Source organism: Acomys russatus, chromosome 25 (genome assembly GCF_903995435.1).
Source record: "Acomys russatus chromosome 25, mAcoRus1.1, whole genome shotgun sequence".
Taxonomy (NCBI): domain Eukaryota; kingdom Metazoa; phylum Chordata; class Mammalia; order Rodentia; family Muridae; genus Acomys; species Acomys russatus.
The window spans coordinates 18,137,715-18,161,050 of record NC_067161.1 but is presented as its reverse complement, the minus strand read 5'-3'; the positions used below and the strand labels follow the sequence as shown (position 1 = coordinate 18,161,050).

The 23,336-nt window shown below is 48.2% G+C and overlaps 1 protein-coding gene across 1 annotated transcript in view; it reads right to left on the bottom strand.

Annotated features, from left to right (window-relative positions):
- Positions 1-23,336, bottom strand: part of Slit3 (slit guidance ligand 3) — a 588,765-nt gene that overhangs the window by 33,557 nt on the left and 531,872 nt on the right. The window contains exons 22-27 of the mRNA XM_051168450.1: positions 22,453-22,524; positions 21,793-21,864; positions 10,644-10,715; positions 8,797-8,960; positions 6,105-6,229; positions 506-603 (exon numbers count right to left, since the gene is read on the bottom strand). Coding sequence (XP_051024407.1) covers positions 506-603; positions 6,105-6,229; positions 8,797-8,960; positions 10,644-10,715; positions 21,793-21,864; positions 22,453-22,524 — 603 coding nt within the window. The remainder of the gene's footprint in view (positions 1-505; positions 604-6,104; positions 6,230-8,796; positions 8,961-10,643; positions 10,716-21,792; positions 21,865-22,452; positions 22,525-23,336) is intronic.

Below are 23,336 nucleotides of genomic sequence, written 5' to 3'. Positions count from 1 at the left end.
GTAAGAATGGGCTAGAAGCGCCATTAGAAGAACCAGGAACCAGAGCCAGGATACGCGTGGGACCATTCGTCTCTGTGTCTCAGTTTCCTCTAGGCTCAATGCAGACAGAACCGCCCCTCCCCCAATACAAGTGCGAGGCAGTTTAGGAGTGATAATGTGGCAGGAATTCCCACGTGGCACACAGAATGTGGCAGCAGCCGCCCCTACTATTATTTGTGACACAGAAAGGAGTGGCGGGCTTCTTGGCCAGTGTCCCGTCCTTTGACTTTAGCCATCATCTGCAGCCTCCCTTGGGGACCTCCTGGCTCAGCGAGTGGAGGCTGGCCCTTGGATTCAAATCTCTGTACCAAGACTCTGTAACTCTGGGGAGAGAGCTTATCCTTTGGTGCCTCAGTTTCCTCCTGTACAGAACAGGGGTTATACTCCCCCACCCCCCGGCATCATTCCTATGCAGGAGTCTGACCCAGGAGCTCTCTGAGAAGAGAGGTCAGGGTTGAGCTATTACCTGAATCCGTCTTTGTGGGTCTCACTCAGGTGGCAGGTACCTCCGTGCTGACACGGGTTCTGGACGCAGGTGTTGATGGGCACGGTGCAGTCCTTGCCCTGAGGAACAGAGTGGGGAGAAGCATCTGGTAAGTGAGGCTTTTGGTGGCTTCTGTGACCCAGGAGAAACCAGGGATGAAGGAGAGATGGAGAGAGGATATCAGTGCAAGACAAAAGCAGTCATCATTCTCTCTCTCTCTCTCTCTCTCTCTCTCTCTCTCTCTCTCTCTCTCTCTCTCTCTATCTCTCTCCCCTCATGAGAAGGAGAGGTGTGTGGAGCGGCCAGAGTTCCAGCATGTCTGATTCCCGGAGTCCACAGGCTGTTCTAAACCGCAGAGCCTGACTACGGGCTGGGGGTCTGGGTGAGTTTTCCTTCCCAGGTCCACCTCTTCCTGGCTGACACTGGCCACAAGCCAGCCCTTTGACCTATGACAGAGTTGCTGTGGGAATTACACGGGAGCTTTCACAGAAGGGAGCGTCGCGCATTACGTAACACACTTGGCACACAGTAGGCATTCTGGAGGAGCTAGCAGATGGGGTTGCTATTTGTTTTTTATTGAGGTTTAAATATACTCCACAACACGAGCATAACCTGTAGACCTGTGTTCTATGGAGGGGCATTCTGCCCCAGTTCCGCCTTGACTGACTTGGTGCCCGCGTCTGTTCTTAGGTTTCATAGGTGAGTCCAAGGCCAGGCCAAACTAAGAGCTGCGATAGGCTGGTGTGAGGCAGAGTTCCTTTGGACCAGGTTCCTCTCAGGGTTATGAGTTGAGAGGGAGCCAGTCTGTGGCAGGTGGGGATGCTCATGCCAGGTAGAAGGAATAATCAGGACAACAGCCCTGTGGGTGACCCCGGGGCACAGACTGCAGACACTAAACCTGATGCCCCAGGGATCCTCTTGCCTCCATGGCTCCTGCTTCTCTCTTGGGACACAGAGCCTATACTTGGGACATGGGTCCTATACTCCATTGGGACATGCAAGCTGTACTTTACTGGACCTGGTAGCACCAGGCCTGGGGAGGCGTCTGCTGCATATATTTTTGAGCCATGGGTTCGGTGACTTGAGCGCATGCCAAGCCAGGGTGATCATGGGAGCCCTCCTACCGCCGCCACCACCTGCTCACCATCTGCCTAAGAAGAGCCTGTCCCGTCTTCTGTTGCTGCCAGGGCCTGCGATGGCATGGCACTGGGGCTTGCTGGCTGTGTGCTTACTGCCAACAGAGCCTGAGGCGTTGGGCCAGGACAGCCTCCACTGTGGGCCCAGATGTATCCTCCTACTCTCCTGCCTGCTGGAGCCGCAGGCCTCTCTCCAGTAGCTGGAAGGCAGAGTCCCTGTCTGTCTTGTTTGTTTATGTGAGCCCCACACAGGTTTCTGAGAGGAGGAGAGAGGAAGAGGAGCTGTGTACTGTGAGGAGCTAACTGGCTTTACCCGCCCAAGCCACCGTGGTGACTCAGGGCCCCTTCTGGAAGTCAGTGTCTGGAACGGAGGGTGTAATATGGATTCCCACTCATGTTGTTGAGCATATTTTCCATGCTAAGTGTTTTATAGTCATGATCACATATAATGCTCCCAAGAACCCTGTGAGACCGGCACAACTGTCGTTACGCTCCTTTTTACAGATAGGGAAGGCAGACTTGGAAAAGAAGGTAATAGGTCTGAGACTTCACAGAAGTTAGTGAAACAGGCAGCCAGCAGACGAACCCAGGCAGCTGAGTCCAAATTCGGCACCAGGCACCTCTCTGCTGGACCATTATTCTGTTCCTCTAAAAACCTGGGCTCCAGAGTGCGTGGGCTGGAGCCGCGTCTAGGCAGGCTGCTCGGTGCCTGATGGATGCCTAGTTTTCTTTGACCTTGCTTTTATGTCCCATGAAATGGGAGCGAGGTAGAGTATGCTTAACCCAGAAATGCAAAGTACACTTGCAGACCGAACGTAGGAGTACCAGTAGGTCACAAGAAGTGGAAAGTTATACCCTTAACTTCAGGAGACGGTCATGATCAGGGTGAGGGTATAGTAAAAATGCCCACAATGACAGGCTATGTGTGTGTATGCAAAACAGGCTAAGTTCATTGTTAGATTTGGGTTCTGTCTTCTGGATCCCTCTCTGTCTCTGTCTCTGTCTCTTGATGACAGGTAAGCATTACAATGCCAGGCCTTTTTTTGACACGGGTTCTGGGACTCACGCTCAGGTAGGTCTCCAGCCCCAAGTACGCATAGCCCAAGTCGTTATAGGATCCAGAAACACCTGAAATCTGGGATGCTGCTGGTCTCAAGCATTTCATACACGAGATGCTCACTCTCTACCTGCCCTGCAGGGAATGAACTACCACTGCAAAAAAAAAAAAAAAAAATCACATTACCTGCAAGGTACCTCATAGGTGATGCAGCCCTGTAAACAGTGGCAGTGATGACCGTGCCTGGGGTCCCTGAGGTACGGATGAGGATGCTGAGTAGTTCAGGGATGCCTGCATGGGTGGTGGTAGTACTAGCAAGATGGATATGAACAGCAGACTAAAGAGAGCCTCAGAAAGGACCCAGTGGGACTCGCCCATCCCTGCTGGTCAGCTGGCCTGTCTACCCCGGGGATCTTGCAAGTACCACTTGGACAAGGTAGAGTCCACGGCCTCCCCTACCACCCAAGGGTGGTGTAGTGTGTACGCCTGTAGGCTGAGCACAGGAATTTAGGAGGCATTTCTAGTGCTTGGAAACACAGTAATTGGGGATAGAGATGGAGATTTCTGTCACATATCCTTGAAAAAAAAAAAAAAAAGACCATTTCCAATGTCTGCCTAATTAGCCCAATTCAGTTCTCTTCCAGTGCATTTTGCTCAAATCTATGTTCTCCGTCTCACCTTGTCTCCCCGTCCCCTCACAGAATCTGGGCTGCTGGCTTTCTTTAAAGAGCCTGGGAGCAGTTCCCTCACTGGAATCTATGTGTCAGGTGGGGCTGGGGAACCTCTCAGAGACCTTGTTACTCCTTGGACTAGTAGCCTGGGCAGCTCCAGGGAGCTTGTTAAATATATACCATCTCAGGCCTGGCCCCCAGCTCCCACAAATCAAGACCTACATTTTAATAAGATTCTTGGGCACACAAAGTACCCAAGTAGTACTGCTCTGGGCCACTGAACATATGTGCTCGTGCACAAAGCTAAGTGGTAGGGGGAAAAAAATCAGATATATTTCATTTTCCTAAACCCTGGAATAGTGGCAAGATTGTTCAGTCCTGTGGAATGTCTACTGAACCTGGCACCTAGGTAGGCGAAGTGCACGTGTGAACATTTTAACCTTGTTACAGCTCTGTGCTGCAGAGTGTGTTAGTTCTCTCTTGTGGGTGGGAGGGCAAGGTATAGGGAGAGCCAGTTACCAGAGAAGACTGGGCTGGGTTCTGGTTTTAACTTCTGTGCTTTGTAGGTGGTGGAGCATTGGGTAAGCTCTTTGTATCTGCGAATCCAAGTTGGCATTTCAAATGAGGAGGAGAACTACTATCTCTGGAGGATCCAGGGAGCTGTGTAAGATAGTGCACTCCAACTGCTTGACTAAGGCCTGGCCTTACGGAAGATCAACAGCAATGGCTCTGCATCCTTAGAAAACTCTGGTTTCCCCAGGCAGTGCAGCAACATGCGTGGAAGTCCTTGATATTTTGTTGTAAACCGAGTCCCAAATGAACGCAGCGGCACACCATAGGCTACTGGTGGTGACTCTCACACTCCTGTGCGAGCGACTGATCAGCTTGTGAGAGGGAAGGTCAAGGTGACAATGCACCGGGTTATCAAGTATTTCCCATCGTCCTTTCCTAGGTGTACTGCACACATGGCACCTGTGTCCAGATGAGAAGGCTGAGGTGACGTCACTGATCATCGATTCGCAGATGGCACAAGGCATCGCTCCATCCAGTCCACACAGGCTTCTCTGTAATTCCAGAGTCTGTGACCCGCCTCCCCACCACTGAACACATGCCTATGTCTCAGTGGATCCGTGCCTGAATCATGCCATTTTCTCTCTGTTCTGGGACTCTCTGCAAAATTTAAGGCTTCAGGGACATCCCTTTAAAAGGAATTTGTGGAAAGTGGGGACTGACTTTGACATGAACTCTGGTGCTCCATATTTGACCACCTCCCCTTGATGGAGAGGCCTGGTAGCACTCAAGGAAAGAATAAGCAGGCTACCAAGATGAGACTTGACAGCCTATGACCATATAGTGGGGGAGGAAGTCCTCCTCGGTCATAGACCTAGGGGAGGGGAATAGGGTGAAAGCGGGAGGGAGGGAGGAATGGGAGGATACAAGTGATGGGATACCAATGGAATTGTAATCTGAATAAATTAATAAAATTAAAATAAAATAAAAAAATAAAAGGAATCCTTGGGCTTTCTTGTTCCAGGCCCATAGGTGGCACTCTGACACTGTCTGCTAGCAGCCAGACAGTAGCTGAGAAAGCCACCAGGTAGCTGTTCCCCAGAAAGGAACTCCCTTTCAAGCCTGAAACTACACAGGCACAGTTCCTGGAGGATGCACACACCGTGTTCCCGTCACTCAGCTTGTGCAGATGGTGCACAAGATGGGCTGCGGGCTGTCCAGTGCATTCAGATGGTAGCTGGAGGGCTGGGATCTAAAGGACCCCATGGAGGAGCATTGAGCCTCGTCTTTGCTGATCCCAGTGAGGCACTGAGAGGGGTTTAGCTATTCAGGAACCTCTTCAGGGGAAAGGACTTTAGCTTTGGGACTATATAGTCTTGAGTTTTAATCCCAAGTCTATGGAAGCCTGGTTTGGCTTTTTTCCCCTTCCTTCCTTCCTTTTCCTGGCTGTCCTGGGCTCACATTGTAGACCAGGCTAGCCTCGAACTCACATCGATCTGCCTGCCTCTGTCTCCCAGAGCGCTGGGATTACAGGCATGCATCACCATGCCCAGCAGGAAGCCTGGTCTCTACACCTATTAAAAAAGTAGGCTTTCTTCATAGGGTTATAGGAGAAAGCATGAGCCAGGTGCCAAGCAGAGAGCATAGCACATAGTCCATACATATTAGTAGGGACAGTGTACCTTGTTCTGGAGTGTGCTGGGAAAGAAGAATGGGGCAGAAGATTGCCTTGGAAGTAGCATGGGTTTCTGGTGGAATGGATAGGAGAACTGGTAGTCTCAATCTTTTCGTTGGGATTGCCAACTATGTGGGTGACCTTGGAAGCCCCAGGCCATTGAAGCCTGGAATCCATAATCCCTGTATTCCATGGAATGGCAGTCAGGGTGGTACTGGGTTCAAAGGATGCCTTTGCTAAGAGGTCTTTCAATTCCCTCGGTTGCAATCTCGCTGTGACTCATAAAGAAAGCACACATGTAACATTTCTTTCTTATCTCAGAGCATCGTTGTCAAGATTCCACGGGTCTCCTCTGATGCAGGAGAATCGGGATGTTGTTGACAAATGCCACTTGAGGGGGTGGGGCGGGTCACATTGTGTTGTAGAGTTATTGAGGCTACTCTAAGTCAGATCAGCTACATGGGGTCTCCCCCTGCAGCCAGAACAAAGGAAGGGCCTGGGCATGAATGGTGGGCAGAGCCTCCTGCCTTACCTTGTAGCTGTAGGGGCAGGCACAGCGGTACTGCTCCACAGGATCCAGACTGCATGTGCCGTTGTTCTTGCACGGGCTAGAGAGGCAGGCGTTGCACTTGGCCATGATGTTAATGTCCACTGGCCCTGGGTAGCAGAACCAAAGTGTGGGTGTCAGCTCTCTGAGTCGGCTAACTCACCTCTCTTCCCCTCTGCTCTGGCTCCCTCCCATCTCTAGGCCCAGAGGGCAGCTGGCTCTCTTGAGGCTGTACATCCAATCTGGGGAGAGTACTACTAATTCAGCCGCTGTCCAGAGAGCAAGAATCCCAGCAGGACATCATACAGAAACCCTTCTCCAGGCAAATCAATTACAGTAATTAGCCTGATCCGATCCGGGTGCTAATCTGCAAACAATGCGCCATAATTAGAACCCTCCCGCCTATCTTCTATTCCAGGAAGTTCTGGGCGCAGGCTCTGCTTCAGCCTTCTCTTTCTCTGCCCCTGCCAAGCCCTTTCCCACAGAATAGCCAAGGAGGGATGCCAAGGCACACACAGAGAGTCCTTCCTGCAAGACCTTAGGGGGAGTGATGCCACATTGAAAGGCGCTGACGGGAAGAATTTGCCTTTGTCACCCATGGATGTTTTAAGCATCTCCTGTGTTTTTTGTATGGTTTGAAAGGAGGTCAGAGTTCCCATATAGAGCTTTGCCAAAAGTAAAAGGGGGGCTGCATCTACTGCTGCAGACAGCTTTGAGCATGAGCCATGGAGATATATATATTCCTCAACCTGGAGATGGGTTGAGATTCACACTGGTGAATGACCTTTTGTAGGTAGATGGCCCCCCAAAGATCTCTGAGACTAGTAGGTCCAACTAGGGCTTACATTGGAATGAGAGGAGCCATCTGCTCATGCTTGCCTCTGACTGAGGGGTTCCCGGGGTACCGAGATTTCTCTTGACACAAAAGGACAAGTCAGAACCAGCCTAAATCCCATGCCTAGACTGTAAACTCACACAGAGATTGTGAGGTCCAGAACCAACGTTATTTTGCAAGCACTGGGATCCAACCCGACCGTACACAGGCCAGCAGCTCTACCCAGACACACCCCTGCCCTTGAGCATCGATTTTTAAAGCTCTTCAGGTGACTGAGTGCCACTATTCCAGGGCTATTTGAGTCCCTCTAGTATCAGATCAGATGTCTCAGAAGCAGGAAGCAGAAAGTTAAAATTAGCTTTAAATCAATGGAATGTTTTTCTGCTTTCAGCAGCCACACGGGACATGGCTAAGTTTTAAACGGAAAATAAGAACTGAACATTAAGATTCTAGGAGATGAGCAAAGGGCATTAACAGATACATGTTCAATGCAAACGCAAAATAAATTCTGAAATTAAATTCAGGATGCCTCAAAATTAAGGGCAGATAAAATAAAGGAGATACTCCGACTATAAAAATAAGACAAAAGAACCTGGTTCTCTAAGAAAAAGATGCTTGGAGGGCACTGATGAGAGCCCAAGTTCATCACCACCTACTCTGGGAATCAATTCTGCAAACTGTTTGAAGACCACATAGTTTGAGCCAGTCTCTGAATCTTTTCTAAGGATATAATGGTAAACAGAGAAACACTTTCACGCATTCACTGTAAGGAGGAAAATGGAAATAATGTGACGATTTAAAACCAGGAAATAGTTGAGTAGGTTGTGGTGGATGACAGCAGCGCTGTGTGGGTCAGAAGCCCAGGTTCCAGAGTTAGGAAGACCTGGGGTCCTGATGGTGTGGGCTTATGCATTAACCTGGCATACAGATGTGGCTCAGCAGGAGGCGCTTGTCAAGATGAGCAAGGCTCTGGGTTTTACCGTCAACACCACCCAGTGGGGAGCACTTATTCAACTTCTCTAAGGCTTAGTTGTTCTGAATATTTAACACGAGGGTATTACAAACATGCACCAATAGAAATGTTGAAGAATTAATTAGTATGCCACAGGAAAAAAAAATAAGTGTTACAGATCGTGCCATGTAAGAATTCAGGAGTGGCTTGTTATAATGAGTCAATACACACATACGGGGATAAGATGGCTCAGTGGTTAAAGGTGCTTGCCACGAAGCTCAAGGACCTGAGTTCATCTCTGGAGTCCACATGGTGGAAGGACATAAGTGGTCCTCTGGCCTCCACAGATACACTGTTCTCTCTCTCTCTCTCTGTGCGCGCGCGCGCGCGCGCGCGCGCGCGCACACACACACACACACACACACACACACACACACACACTCACATTTATAAATATTACATTTATAAAAATCTCATGGCAGTTCAGTGGGGATGCTAATATTACTGGGAGAGGAATGCAGGTTAGGGTTGTTTTCAGCCTTAGTAAATATGCAGAGAAGGAGCCAGTGAGTACAGTCAGCTCTCTCTATTCATGGCTCTCTCACAGGCAGATTTCCACATCTGAAGAGCCGGCCAACTACAGATCATACATATCTGGAAGAAAGCTGTGCCTATACTAATCAAGTGCTGGTTAGTATTTCCTAAACTACACAATGTAACAACTTTGTACACAGCATTTACAATGTATTATAAGTAGAGATAAAGTATACAGTATACCTATGTTACCTAGGTTGTATGCATGAGTTAGACTGTGTTTTTACAAGTCACATGTGCATGGAAACACAGCAGACCCTGTGAGGGCAGACGGGTGGTAGGCAGGCGGCACCCACCTTTGCACTGGAACCGGTGGGTGGGAGTGGTGAGCAGAAGTCTGTCGGCCATGGACTCCGGGCTACTGCATCTGGCGATGCCAGGCTCCTTGTATCCAGCCTTTATCCATTCTGATAACCAACGCAGACTGCAGTCACAGTGGAGGGGGTTGGTTCCCAGGGCCCTGGAAGGCAGAAGAGGAAGTTAGGCTCTGCTTGGCCTGGCTCACAGGCTCCCGTTTCCCACCCCCCACCCCCCCGCCACCTGTGACTTCCTGAAAACTCAGGGTTTTGAAACTAAATTGGAAGAGTCTGGAGTGCAGACTAGAGGACACGACTCCACTGGGCACAAATCTGTTTCCAGAGTCTACTTCCAATTCTGCAGATGTTCCATTGGCACCTAAATGCCACCCCACCTCTGAGGTTTCATTCTCACTTCTCTGGAAAATTCTGTCCTTAGCTCTACTGTAGTCCTGGCTCTCCAGGGTTGCATTCCAGACCTATGTCCACCCTCTCATGTGGCTCTCATGTGAAGGGTCTGTTAGAAGATGTAGACCAGGCTGGATGGCCAAGGCTACACAGAGAAACCCTGTCTCGAAAAACCAAAAAAACCACCCCCCCCCCCCAAAAAAAAGATGTGCTCTTTAAAGGAAGTTCCAAGCTCCAGGTTTAGAAAGCAGCTTCAAGCCAGTGAGACTGAAGATACAGGGGAGTGAGCCACAGTTAAACCCAAGCTTCTCCAAAGGGATTGGGAAGAAAACACTACAATTCACTACAAAAAAAAAAAGTCCTATACACACACACACACACACACACACACACACACACACACACACACACACATATATATATATATATTTTTTTTACCATTTCTATTTTTGACTCATAGAATGCCTACACATCAGTATTTCGGCCTAGGCACACAACATGCAAATAATTCAAATATAAACAGAGGAGGAATACAGTCTTACCAACAGAAATGGTAGATCCTCAGAAAACAATGCTACCTGAGAGAGCTGGCTGGGGAAAAGAGGGCTGGCTTGGGAATCCAGGGAAGCGAGCTCTACTCTGAAGTCTCACTGGCTTTATGAGTGAGTTTCAGGCACTCCCCTATTACTTATGGTCTCAGTTTCCTTCGTAGAATGAGAAAAGGCACGCAGAATGGTTGACGATATGCCCATGGGGTCAAGGCAAACAGGGACCTGGCTACTTGCTGGCTGTGCAGCCTCAGGAAGAATTCTTTAACTTTCCTGAGTCCTAATTTCATCACACATAGGAGAATAAAGTGCCTAATGCTATAAGAAATACATCAGACAATTCGTTGCAAGTGTTTAGGGTACGGTAAGGGTTCAAACATCTGTATTGTTTGACAGGCTGGCTAATGCTGTTGAAGGTGTCTGAAACAATAAGACATTGCATACAGTTTGAATACAGGATCTCAAAACAATCCCCTGTTGGCCTTCTGAGTCTCAGATTTCCTCTTTGCAGGTCCAACCAATGATGGGCCCAAAACAACTTTTAAAGGTTTCGCTTGTAATGAACACATATAAGGCTGGACTTTTTGGGTCCTTATTCTATAACCAGCATTGTATAATCACTATTTACAAGGTGTTTACATTGTAGTAGGTATCCTAGGTAGTCCAGAGACTGTCTCATGTACACAAGAGGATGTGTGGCATCCTATGCATATGCAGCCTTCCTATACGTGAGTGACTGGAACATCCGTGGGCTATAGGGGCTCCTGGAGGCAGTCCCCTGTGCTATGGAGGGCCAACTGCATAACACGAGGACACACACAAAGTGATGACACTGAGGCTGTCACCATCACCACTCTCTGTTTTGAGCACATTGAGAAAGAGGCTACTTACAGGTGAGAAAGGGACGTCAGGTCATTGAAGGAGCCTTCAGGAACACTGGAAATGTCGTTGCCATGGAGGGTTCTGAGGCAGAAGGCACAGGTTGGTCAGTGACCCCAGTGAGCCCAGCACACCTACCCAGCCGCCCTTCTGTGGTTCCCAGAGCCCGACAGCTAGTGACATTAGCTGCCACTGCCATGGCCGTGGGGTGGAGGGCTGAGGGCTCGGGGGTGGTGGGTCGGATGCACTTTCAAACTCTATGAACCGGGGTGGGGGGAGATTCAGAAACCAATTCTTTTTGGTAGAGGACCATCACTGGGATAAAGCTGCTTTTTCTGGGCTCCAGAGTTCACGCCTGAAAAGCCAAGAGCCACATCCACCTAATGGAAGCACTGGGGTTTCAGAGATGATGCTTTGTGTCTGATAAAACTGTGGCTAATACTATCTGTTCTGTAGTCTGATAGTGGCTAATAACATCTATTTTGGAGCCAGGTTGCTTGCTTTCAGCCTCTGTCTCTGTCACTTACCAGCTGTTTGGCCTTGGGCAAAATGGCTTATTCTCTTTTGAGCCTCAGCTTCTAATTGTCAAATGACAATGACCAGCAGTCAGATTGTCACACGAGGCTCCAGTGCACGTGTTAGACTACGCAGACAGAATTGACTATTTTTTTAAGTGTTAATTGGTGAATGATAGGGACAACGCAGAGTCGGGATACAGGAATGAGAAGAAGATGGTGGGAGGACCAACCAAAACTACAAATGTAGGAAAAAGTCCCAAGGAGCTGGGCTGAGCTGGCACATGCTTTGAATCCCAGCACTCAGGAGGCAGCAGGAGGAAGATAGCCAAGTTTGAGGCCAGCCTGGTCTATGTAGCAAGCTCCAGGACAGCCAGGGCTACACAGAGAAACCTTGTCTTGAAAAAAAACAAACAAAACCAACCAAACAACTCTCCAAACAAAGAACAAAACATAAAAGCCCAGCAACAAATGAAACTGAAATGAAACAAAAACAACAAAACAAACAAACCTCATATTTACTTGGGTAAAAAGTTAAAGAAGAGCATGAATGGAATTGCCATGTGTGAGTAGACAAAGCTATTCCCAGAAGCTACAGGTTACTACAGGAAAATCCCAGTACTATGATGAGCTGGCTATCTCCCTCAAGGACCCCAAACAACACAGGTACCTATCAGAACTAGGTGAGAAGACCTTATTGCTGAAGATGCCACGTGCTCTGGGCTCAGGGCAGAGGGAAGGTAAGTTGCAACTGAGCTGGAACCTCCTGCTGGGCCCCCCTCCCATGGTTCCCCAGAGATAATTGTGGATGTGTGTTCTAGAGGGCTGACTGGCCAGGCAACATGTCCCCACTGGTACAATAGTAACAAGTCAGTTATGGGAGGTAACTGACCATTCTCTGCTTAGAATTGAGGCTTGGTTCACATTGGCATTGGCACTATATCCTGGCCAAAATCCTGAGGCAGGAGAGGTCATGGGGGAACCTAATACTGTCTTTTCTTTCATTCTTTTTTTTGTAAGTGGAAAGAATGTGCCCATTAAAGTGTCTTCTAGATAACTGTGCTGATACTTTAGTTTAGTGCTGCTGTCAGATCTGGTCAGAGAAGTTTCCTTTTGTAGTGGCTATTGGTGACTACAGTGACATAACTACTGAAGTGCTAAGAGTAAGTGCCTATTGAGCGCTCAGCTATAAGGCTTGGGGAAAATAGCGAAAGAGAGGGCAGACAACTCATAAGAACTAAAGGAAGTGGAGGTGTGGCGTGGAAGGTTAACTTCCTGACAGGGTCCGGCTGATGCACTCTTGCCTTCAAAGCATCTATGGTTACTTGTGTAAGACCTGCACAAGACTGGACCCATCAACACTCTGTCTGGATGGGCAGGGAGGGGACCTGGGGCTCCATCCCTCCCTGAGGATGGCGCATAGTTAACAGTTAACAGGAAGGAAGGGCTCACAACTCTTTACCCCTCCCTGATGACCTACAGGTCTTGGGAGAGGGAGAAATATTTCCTATAGTAGTACAGCCACTGGTAAGGTACTCATGGTCCTGTAAAACAACAACAACAACAACAACAACAACAACAACAACAACAACAACAACACAACTCCTCAGCTTCAAGGGCTGGGGAGATGGCTCAGCAGTTAAGAGCAGGTTTGATTCCCAGCACCCACATGGTGGCTTACAACTGTTCATAACTCAGAATGACCCGATGGCTCAACCGATAAGGCTTTAGACAACTGTCTGTAACTCACACATGTGGTGCACAGACATATAGGCAGGCATATAACACACAAATGAAAATGTAAAGGTATTCAACAAAACAACAAAACAAAACAAAAACCTAATCTAGCTCCTGTCATAACTCCAAGGAAATACATTGTATCACTCAAGCAACAACTAAAGTACTGTGGGATTGGAAGGGGGACTAGTTGATGGGGAGGAGGCAGGTGATCAGGACAAGAGGGGAAAATGGGGTGTGGATATGATTAAAACATGTTATAGACATTCCTGAAAATGTCACAGTGAAACCCATTGCCATGTGTGATTCGTATATACTAATAAAGACAACTTCAGATTTCCTAGTCTGGTCTCCATCCTCTGGGTCTAGGGTGGGAGACCTGAGATTCCGAAGTTCCAGTTCACTGGGAAAGGGTTAGGGGCTTCTCCTATTGCTTATGGCAAAGACTCATTTTCCCTTCCCCTGTAAAATTCTCAGGGCCTTCTATGTGCTGAGCAGGTATGCTTTCTTTGTGCTATCCTCTAGACCCGAGGTTTGCAACCTGTGGGTCACGACCCCTTTGATAATCCTCTAGGTCTAAAAATATTTTTAATTCACAGCAGTAGCAAAATTACAGTGATTAAGTTGCAACGAAAATAATTTTACAGCTGGGGGGGGTCCCCACAACATGAGGAATCTTATGAAAGGGTCACAGAATTAAGAAGGCTGAGAACCACTGCTCTCAACTCCACTTCTTTCTCAGCCTGGTCTCCGCTGTCACCCTCACACCAGCCCTGTTCTTGGTGGGATTTCCCAGGTGCAGGCTGTCCTTTGATTGGAGGCACCTGGGACAGCTGGAAGGAGGGACGCATTCCTCCAGAGAGTGCGAAGCTCAGCTCTTCCTCTTGTGTCTGTCAGCATCACTTCTCTCTGTTTCAGGAGGTTAGTTATGAATCACGCTGGCCCAACCTGCCGGGGCAAAGGTGCCCAGATCCGTTGTAGATCAGTTCGGAACGAGGCTTCCTCCCCATCAGTGTCATGGAGTGCTAATTTAAAAACACCGAGGGGCCCAACAACAGCTTTGGCTGTCTTCAAGACACGTGCCCCATTATTATGAGCTGTGCTGCTGAGATCTCCAAGACCTGCAGACCAGTGGGCGACAATTTATGAGGACAACTGAGATGCAGTCCACCTATGGTGCAGGCTCTTGGTCTTGGATTAGTCCCCAAGGAAGGACTCTAGCATGGAAGTCACCATCCTTAATGATGACAGAGAAATGGGTGCATGTGTCCTTTCATGTTTCGCTCTTCTCCCTTACTCCTCTTTGGAAGTGAAGTTGGCTTGAAGTTCTCTGCATTTCCATAAAATGCTCGGGACCTCCCCTCCCTCATTCTAGGGCAGTGGTTCTCTACCTGTGGGTCACTATCCCTTTGGGGGTCGAACCCTTTCTTAGGGGGCACATATCTGATATTCTGCCTACCAGATACTTACATTGTGATTCATAACAGTATCAAGATTACAGTTATGAAGTAGCAATGGGAATTTTTTGTGGTTGGGGGTCACCACAACATGAAGAACTGTATTAAAGGGTCCCACGGTTAGGAAGGTTGAAGATCACTGCTCTAGGTGATGCTAAAGGGACACATATGAACTGTCAGATGCAGAGGATGGAGTCATTAGAGCAGCGTGACACCTCCCTGCCACTTGTTACAGACAATGGCCCAGGTGCTCACAGTTTGCACAGAGATGGCACAAATGATCTGAGTTCTTGCTGGGTCTGGACAAGCAGTGTCACAAATGTGAGGCTCATCCTGAAGCCTCAGGGAACTAGCAGTTTTATTTTGAGACAGGGTTTTTTTTATGTAGCCCTGGCTGTCCTGGGGCTCAATTTGTAGACCAGGCTGGTCTTGAACTCAGAGACCCACCTGCCTCTGCCTCACTCTCGAATATATAAGTATTGTGCTTTGTCATGCTAGCAGCCCCATAGTGCCCGTGACCTGCTCCCATCCCCCACCCTGTTGTGCTTGCTCCCTTTATCTCCTGAGGCACAGGAAGGGACTGTCCCCAGAGTTCCCTTGTGCACTAGAGGCTCTATCCATCAAAGAGAGCCAGACATCATCAAGCTTTTTAGGAACACTTGACCACTCAGGAAGATTACACTACAATCACAAAGGAGACTGGAAACCCAACACTATACCCCAAGTCTACAGGAACTTTCAGGCCATTGGCTGATGCCTGGGCTCACTGCCTCTCCTAAGCACCATTTGTTACCCCTCTGAGATTGCTTAAGCATACCCTACTGCCTGTTCTACCATCTCTTTCCATCGAAGAGGTGTAAGCCTTGGCCATCGGGCTTCTTGCATCTTTGTGGTTTGGGTAGCTCCTGTGTACATGCATGTGCGCACACTTTTGAACACTTGCTCTCCATTACCCATTCCTTCCAGCACAGGTACACTCACACTTTCAGAGGGATGGTAGGAGCGTCCTTTTAGGGCCAGGGAGAGACAGACATTCCTGGGGTTCCCTCTGGAGCTCAGAAGTGAGGGGAGATTTCATTTTAAAAGCTGCTAAGCCACTAAAATGGAAATTCCAAGCCTGCGAGGATGCACTGAAGGTCAGAATAAGAAGTGGGTAAGTATGCCCCACCTGTGAGGGAAACCCAGAGGGCTGAAGGGCAAGATGGTACACTTCTGGTGGCATCGCTGATATGTCTGCGCTTGGTCCCAGAGCCACTGCCTTCCCTGAACTTTTCATTTGTTTGAGGGATAGATCCTTTATTTTTATGCCTACGTTAGTTTGAGCTGGTTTCTTATCCACTCATCAGGAAGACAGTCCTGATGGGCTATTATTACATTACTATATCATAGTGGGGTCTATTATAACACAACTTACTAAACAAACCAGCTGGGACGGGTGGAGAGGGTACAAAGCCCTTAAGGCTCCAGATCATGTAGGATCCAGTGAGTGGTCATGCTTTGATTTTGGATTTATTTCGAGACCAATCCCCACAAGGCATTGCTCATATAAAGCAGAAGCCCACGGTTATCTTTTCCACAAATTTGAAGGCAGCAGTGAGCCCCATGGCTCCATTCCTGGGCTGGAGGCGAGATAAAGTGAACTCTGGCAAAGAGTACCAAGACCTCTAGCCTACCACACCTCTTTTTTTTTTTTTAATTTAAAAATTATTTTCATACAATATATTTGAATCAGGTTTTTTCTTTCTTCCAACTCCTCCCAGATCTTTCCACTATGGCCAGTTCCATGCTCCCGTACCCACCCCACCCCCCCCCTTGCTCCCCAAATCACAACCCTTTAATTTTGATCAGAAGCTTCTCTGGGTAAAGATGTAAACACTTCAACTGTCAATCAACAATGCCCAAATCTTCAAGTAGAGTATGAGATGCATGAAAATAAAGATAGATGTAACAGTACTGTGTAGTGGTTGCAACTCACACCTTTAATCCCAGCACTTGGGAGGCAGAGGCAAGCAGATCTCTGTGAGTTCAAGGCCAGCCTGGTCTACCTCAAGTTAGGAGCCCAGAGACAGGTGTTCCAGCTTCTGTCTATACTTTTGCTGATTTGGCCATACTCTTTGCTTCTAACATGAAATCTGCCTTGTAGCAAACCTGTTAGTGCCCATGAGCCTCCAAACACACGCGTCCTTTCAAAAGAGTATTTATTTTACTTGTCTGTGTGTTTATGTGGGTGCTTACAGAGACCAGAGGAGGAGATGGGTCCTCTGGAGCTGCAATGATGAGCTGTAGTGATGAGCTGTAGTGAGTGAAAAACAGCAACTACTTCTTCTCAGCCTTGGTAACTGACTTGGAGAGCAAATAGTCCTGTGTATTCAAATCCCAACTACATTATCTAAGGCAAGCCACGTAGTCTCACTCAGCCTCAGTTTACTCAGAAGTGAGACTGGGATAATAGAGGCACATTCCTCATAGGGTGAAGAATGTGACAATGACACAAAAGCCCTCATTCCTCAGGCAGAACATGGATGAAGGCTTAACAGACACCAATGGCGACATTCCAGTAAAGGCTGTTCATTCTGAGAGGCTTGAGATGGGTGGGGTGCACAGATGCTTCACTGTGGCCCGTGGCTCTTTTCCTAGGTGTCACCCTGAGATTCTCAGCTCAAGAGCTTCCCCTCTTTAGAGATGTCCCTTACTGTATGTGCCTACCATCATCACTGCAGCTTGTTCACAGAAGGAAGGTGAACGAGCTGCTAAGCTTTGCTGACTCTCACCTCTGACGCGACAAGGGGCATCTCTAAGACTTTCTCTTTGTTGTGAAGTCCTTGCTAAATTTTAATGTTTAGCTTTCAAGCAGTGGTCTGGAGGGCACCGCATTTCATCTTGACACCAGTATTCGCTAACGGCCAAGGCTGTGAGAGGTGGGCTGGCTCTCTGGTGAGGCCGTGAGGTCCCTCTTGGGAAGGTAACCAAACAAAGAGCATCTGGAGTCCTTAGTGGGGGCACTACAGGAGGGCTTCAAGCATCCTCTGTGCCTCACGGGCATCAACAGTGCACTTACTTTGCGGATAAGAAGCTAAAAATCTGAAGGATGATGAATGATGGTCCAGGCTCCCCCTTGGTACACGTTGGGGCAGCCCTCCCTGTCCTAACTGATTCCAGGTGCCCTGATGTGACGTTGGAAAGTGACATTTAGGACCACACACACACAAGGCATGTGACTCTGTGTGGGGCAAAGATCTCTAAGAGTGCACAGATCTCCAAAGAAGGACAGGAATGCCCACAGGGATGTTCCTGCTGCTTATTCTACATCACAAGGGAAGTAGAGAAAATATTTTTTTTCCTCACACAAAGTTTTGTACTTGGACCCCTGACTACCCTCCTGTCCTGTTCTCTGAAATGGACTCAGCTGCACTTGCCAATAGAACACACACACACACACACACACACACACACACACACACACACACACACACACACACACCCCACACAGATTAAGAGAAAGAGACAGAGACAGAAAGAGACACAGACAGACACACATACACAGAGACAGACAGGTACATATATATATACACACAGAGAGACAGAGAGAGAAAGACACAGAGATAGATACACAGGCACAGGCACACAGACAAATACACATACATAGACAGAGACACAAACAGATAAAGAAACAGAGAGAGACAGGAAGAGACACAGCATGCACACGCGTGTGTGCATACGTGCGCGCGCACACACACAGAGGCAGAGAGAGACAGAGAGACAGAGACAGAGAGAGAGACAGAGAGAGGCGCAGAGGTAGAGGCAGAGGCAGACAGAAATAGGCAGACAGACAAGACAGACAGACAGACAGACAGACACACACACACACACACACACACACACACACACATCACCTCCAGTTCCTTATTGTATTTCCAAGGCGTTGTTGGGTTTTATCTATGCCTAAACCTTCATGCTTGTCCTCCTCTTTGCACCAAACAGCATCAGTTATGAGACTCTCATTATTTTTGAAATTGTCATCAAAATAATGAGATTTTTCAGCAACATGAAGAGAATATACAAATAGTCAAATATACAAATGTCAAAAGAATGGATACAAATATCATAAAAATGTAGCCCATAAAAATTGGTATTTTTTCTGGATTGGCCCATATGCAATTCCTAACTGAAAACAAACTTACCTGGGGCTAGGAAGGTGGCTCACTGGGCAGGACCCTTGTATTTAAGTATGGGGACCTGAGTCCAGATGCCCAGAACCCACATAGAGCCAGCAGTAGCCCATATCTGTCATCCCTGCTCTCCTATAGCAAGATGGGAGGCAGAGGCAAGAGAATCTGGAAGCTCAAAGGCCTGTGAGCCTGGTGAACACAGTGGTTAACAACAGGAGAATCTATCTCAAGTGGAGAACCACTTGGTTCTCCACCCAATATGTCCTCCGACCTCCACACGAATACTGCAGCACATGTGTACCCAGACTTACACACATGAACTCAACACAATGCACACCTAAAAAAACCCCAAATAAATGCCCCATCGTTTGCCCAACTCCCTAAGTTGCCACCGTGCAGCAGTCTCCATTCCTGCTGAACTTTGCCTTGCTTGTTCCGGGGTTGAGAGCGCTAGAAGCCAGCCAGAAGCCATTCTTTCCCCTGTTCCCTTGAGCCTCTGTTCATAGGTGTCAACGCTTACAAGATATAATTAAGTTTCCTTTCCCACGCAATCGCTAAATACTCAGCCCTTTCCCACGCTGTGTCTAGTTTTCACCTTTATCTCTTTTAATAACTGCGTTTTATTGACTAGTTGTGTTATAATCTCTTTATACATTTTCCCATTGTGACTCTGGTGGGTAATATTTAAAATTTAGGTTAAAAATAACAATGCAACAAAGAGCCAGATTTATAGAACTGTTCCTTCATTTGGGGATTTTTCTGTAACGTAAAATCCTATGTGTGAGATTACTAGAAGAAAGGATACAAATATCATAAAAACATAGCCCTTAAAAGTTGTTATTTTTCCTGGATTGGTCCATATGCAGAAAATGGTTGCTCCCCACTGAGATATTTGGTTGCTGTGAGAGGCTCTAAGATTGATTTTAGCCCCAAACCCACTGATTCTAGAATGATCGTGCTAAAGCCTGCTGACTCCTCACTCAAGAAGCAAGCTCCTTCGTGCTGAATCCAGGCATACATTCCTCTGACCTCATGATGGGAGTGGGGCTGGGGTAGGACACCCAGTGAGCTGTGGAAGGGGAAGCCCCTGGCATACTGTGACACTCACATCATCCTCCCCAGTAAACAGACAGATGGACAGGGGAAATCTATTTCTCTCTCTCAGATTCTTTGAATTTTCCTCATCAGAATGACTCCAAGTCTTGAACCCATGCACAGAGATTCAGCTGGCTGTGGTGGCGCACGCCTTCAATCCCAGCACTCTTGGAGGCAGAGGCAGGCGGATCTCTGTGAATTCGAGGCCAGCCTGGTTTACAAAATGAGTCAAGGATGGCCAAGGTTACACAGAGAAACCCTGTCTCAGAAAACAAAAACAAAACACAACTGGCAGGTCTATCCCCTGCCATCCAACCCATCCCTAGAAATAATAGGCTGAATGGATGGCAGATGGGGGATGGGGTGGACGGGGACCAGCAGGCAATGGAAAGGGAGCTGGTTTGGCTTTGGGCCGGAGGAATGAGACCTTGCTACCACAGCATTCATTTGGAAACAGTGAGATGGTTCTGCTGATGTTTCCGTCCCCAAACTCCCTGGAGGAAGTGGATAATAAATAAGTGACAATAACAGATTGCACACTGTCAGCACAGGCACTTCTCTGGCCCCAGAGAATTGATTTTTAATAACAGTGCACATGACATGTGGCGGGAACTGTCGCTGACATGGGTGTTTTGCAGGTCTTAACTCACATGGGCCCGGAGCCTCTGAAATTGGACCAGCTTGCTGGGTGCTGTCTATTGATGGCCATCGAGGCAGGAGGCTGGACTCAGCCACCTTGTGACTAGCAGATTTGGCTACATATGTCATCAGCCAGGTCTCAGTTTCCCCATCTCTAAAATGGGCATCATCCTCTCAAGCTCCCAGAACTATCGCAAAGGGTTAGGAGAAGGAATGGGCAGGCCTCACTATTTCAAATATGGGGTTACTCTTAAAATAATGATGGACTAGAAAAAATGGGTGAGAGGTTTAAGACCAGGGTGATGTCTCTACTCTCATGAGGAGATTCCTCAAAGATGATAGTCAGAGGGACAAGTCACAGCATCTCCATCAATAAAACACAGCGAGGTGGAAGAGTATACACATTAGACCCAGAACTGGAGCAGTGTAGTGCCCCACACCCTCCCACCCCCCGCCCTCACTCCCATGGATACCTGAATAACAGATGACTATTTATTCCATATTTGTAGTAGCCAGAGCCATGCCATGTGCTTTGGTCACAGCATCTCATTTAATGCTCCTTAGATTTGGTGAGGCAACTACCATCCTTATCTTATTTTTATGGGTGAGGAGACACACAGGGTGGGTGGGTTAGAACATGCTTGGATATCAGGAGGGTTCTGGAGCCTTCTAGACTTTGTGTACTGCTATCTGCCTCAAGGGAGCTGTCCCCAAACCAGGGGTGGGATAGGACTAGGCAGGCATCAAGGGTGCATGAGTGTGGAGGCTACAGAGTGTACAACCCTATCTGCGAATGGTAGGGGAAGAGATCAGGTATGGCCAGCACTCATGGCTTCCAAAGAGAATGTGGAAATCAGGATTTGTAGGTGATATTTAAATGCCAGCAACTTTTTAAAACTTTGATTTTTTCCCCCCAGAGACAGGATCTTGTTAAGTAGCCCAACCTAGACTAAATAGTCACTAGATAGCCTAGGCTGAGTTTAAACTCATATTCCTCCTGCCTCAGCATCCCAAGGACTGGGGTTACACATGGGCATCATCGCACCCAGCCCTAAAGCTTTCCGTTTTGGAACAAGGTACTTGTAAGCCGACCTTCCAAGCTTGGATGGCTCCTGGGCTCCCGGCTTGTGATGTCTGGTCCTTGCAGAGGGTGTTGCATCACCCTTCTGCAGGCAGAGTGAGCCCCTGTGAGCAGCCTGCTCATAACAGTGTGGACCTACGCCTCCCTCTGGACAGAGTTAGTGTAGCCTAGTTCCCTAATCACAGGGTGGTGGTGGTGGGGGAGGGGGTGATCTAGCTGACTCACAGCAAAGTGCACACTTGAGGGGTGAGTGCTTAGCTAAAGGCTCATGAGGGGCAGTGTGCTGAACCTCAGGCATGGCTGGCTGTGTCATAGAGTACGTTCTCTTTAACCCACTCTGAGTAAATAAGAATGGCCGAGTGGCAAGGAATGGGCTTTGCACAAAGGACAGTGAGGAAGGGGAGAGCTCTGTGCACCCCATGTTATAATTCAGCACCATGCAAACTGACCCCACGCCCAGAGACTCACAGCACTCGGAGTGACCGGAGCCCATTGAAGGCGTGGACAGGGATGCATCTCAGCCGGTTGTAGCTCAGGATCCTGCAGAAAGGGAAATGTGAGCTTGCTGGCTGCCCCTGCTCTTGTGGGTGCACTGTTTACACTGTGGAGCCGTCAAAACAAATGTTTCCTCCGGTCTCCCTGGTCTAATATATTGACAAAGGCACTGTAATACAGAGGGAAGAGAACCTCCTACCACTTCACGAAGCTCCTTAGCTCACCCCAACCCCCCACCCACCATGTTCCACAGCAGACTGGCTCTCTAATCAGCTTTCCCACCACCTCCCTCCACTGTCAAATGGTGTGTGCTTACAACGTGCAGCGCTAATGGGAAATAAATGGGTCTGAGCAAAATATAATTGTGTAGGAAACCCTCCACTGGGAAAGAACATGCATGCATCCCAGAAGGCATTCCAAAGACAGCCTTCTTCAGAGGTAATTAGCTTCCACTTCCTCCATCTGCCAGGCCCCTACCACTCCGCTTTGCATCTCCTGATGACTTGGGTCTGCCTTTTGCTGGGGCAGCCAAAGCCCCGAGGACCACTAGAGCAAGGTACCTAGGGCTGAAGGGCTTACAAGACTCGATGGCCATGCCCGTGAAGGTTAAACAGGGAGTGCCACCATACTCACAGCGTGGAGAGGTGGGACATGTTGCTGAAGGTGTAATTGGTCAGCATGCCGATGCTGTTGTTGCTCAGGTCACTAGATAAAGTAAAACAGAAAAACCACCTGTTACTCTTGGAGGGACCTCAGGGAGTCCACAACCAGCTATTGCATGAGTGTGCCACCCATCAGTCAGTCAACCCATTCAGTATGACACGTGCACCTATTCACGCACTCATCCGTGTATTCATTCATCTGTTCATTAACCCACTCACCTAATATTCCCTCACACACGTGACCATCTGTCTAGACACATACCCACTCATCTCCATTCATTTATCTGTATGCCTACCCATTCTCATATTTCTCCACCCACTTTCTCATTTGAGCACTTATCCCCCCTACCGTCCATCCATTCGCCTACTCATACATTGACCCGAATGTTAATTTTTCCATTCACATTGTCATTGCCCACCCACTCATCATTCATTTACTCGTTCTGTGATTAAGTCACTCAATTACATGCTTATTCATACATTTCATTCTAGCAAAACATAACACATAAGAAAACAATTTCCAGTCAGGCACAGTGGTGCATGCCTGTAATCCCAGCACTTCAGAGGTAGAGGTGGGCAGATCTCTGTGAGTTCGAGGACAGCCTGGTCCATAAAGTGAGTCTAGGACAGCCAAGGCTACACAGAGAAACCCTGTCTTGAAAATCAAAAGGAAAGAAAATAATTTCTTCTTATTCTAGCATGTTCCTTCCCCCCACCCTTTTTCCCTGGGACAGGGTGTTTTTGTGTAGCCCTGGCTGTCCTGTAACTCGATCTGTATACCAGGCTGTCCTCTAACTCAGAGATTTGCCTGGCTCTGCCTACTGAGTGCTGGGATTAAAGATGTGTGCCACCACC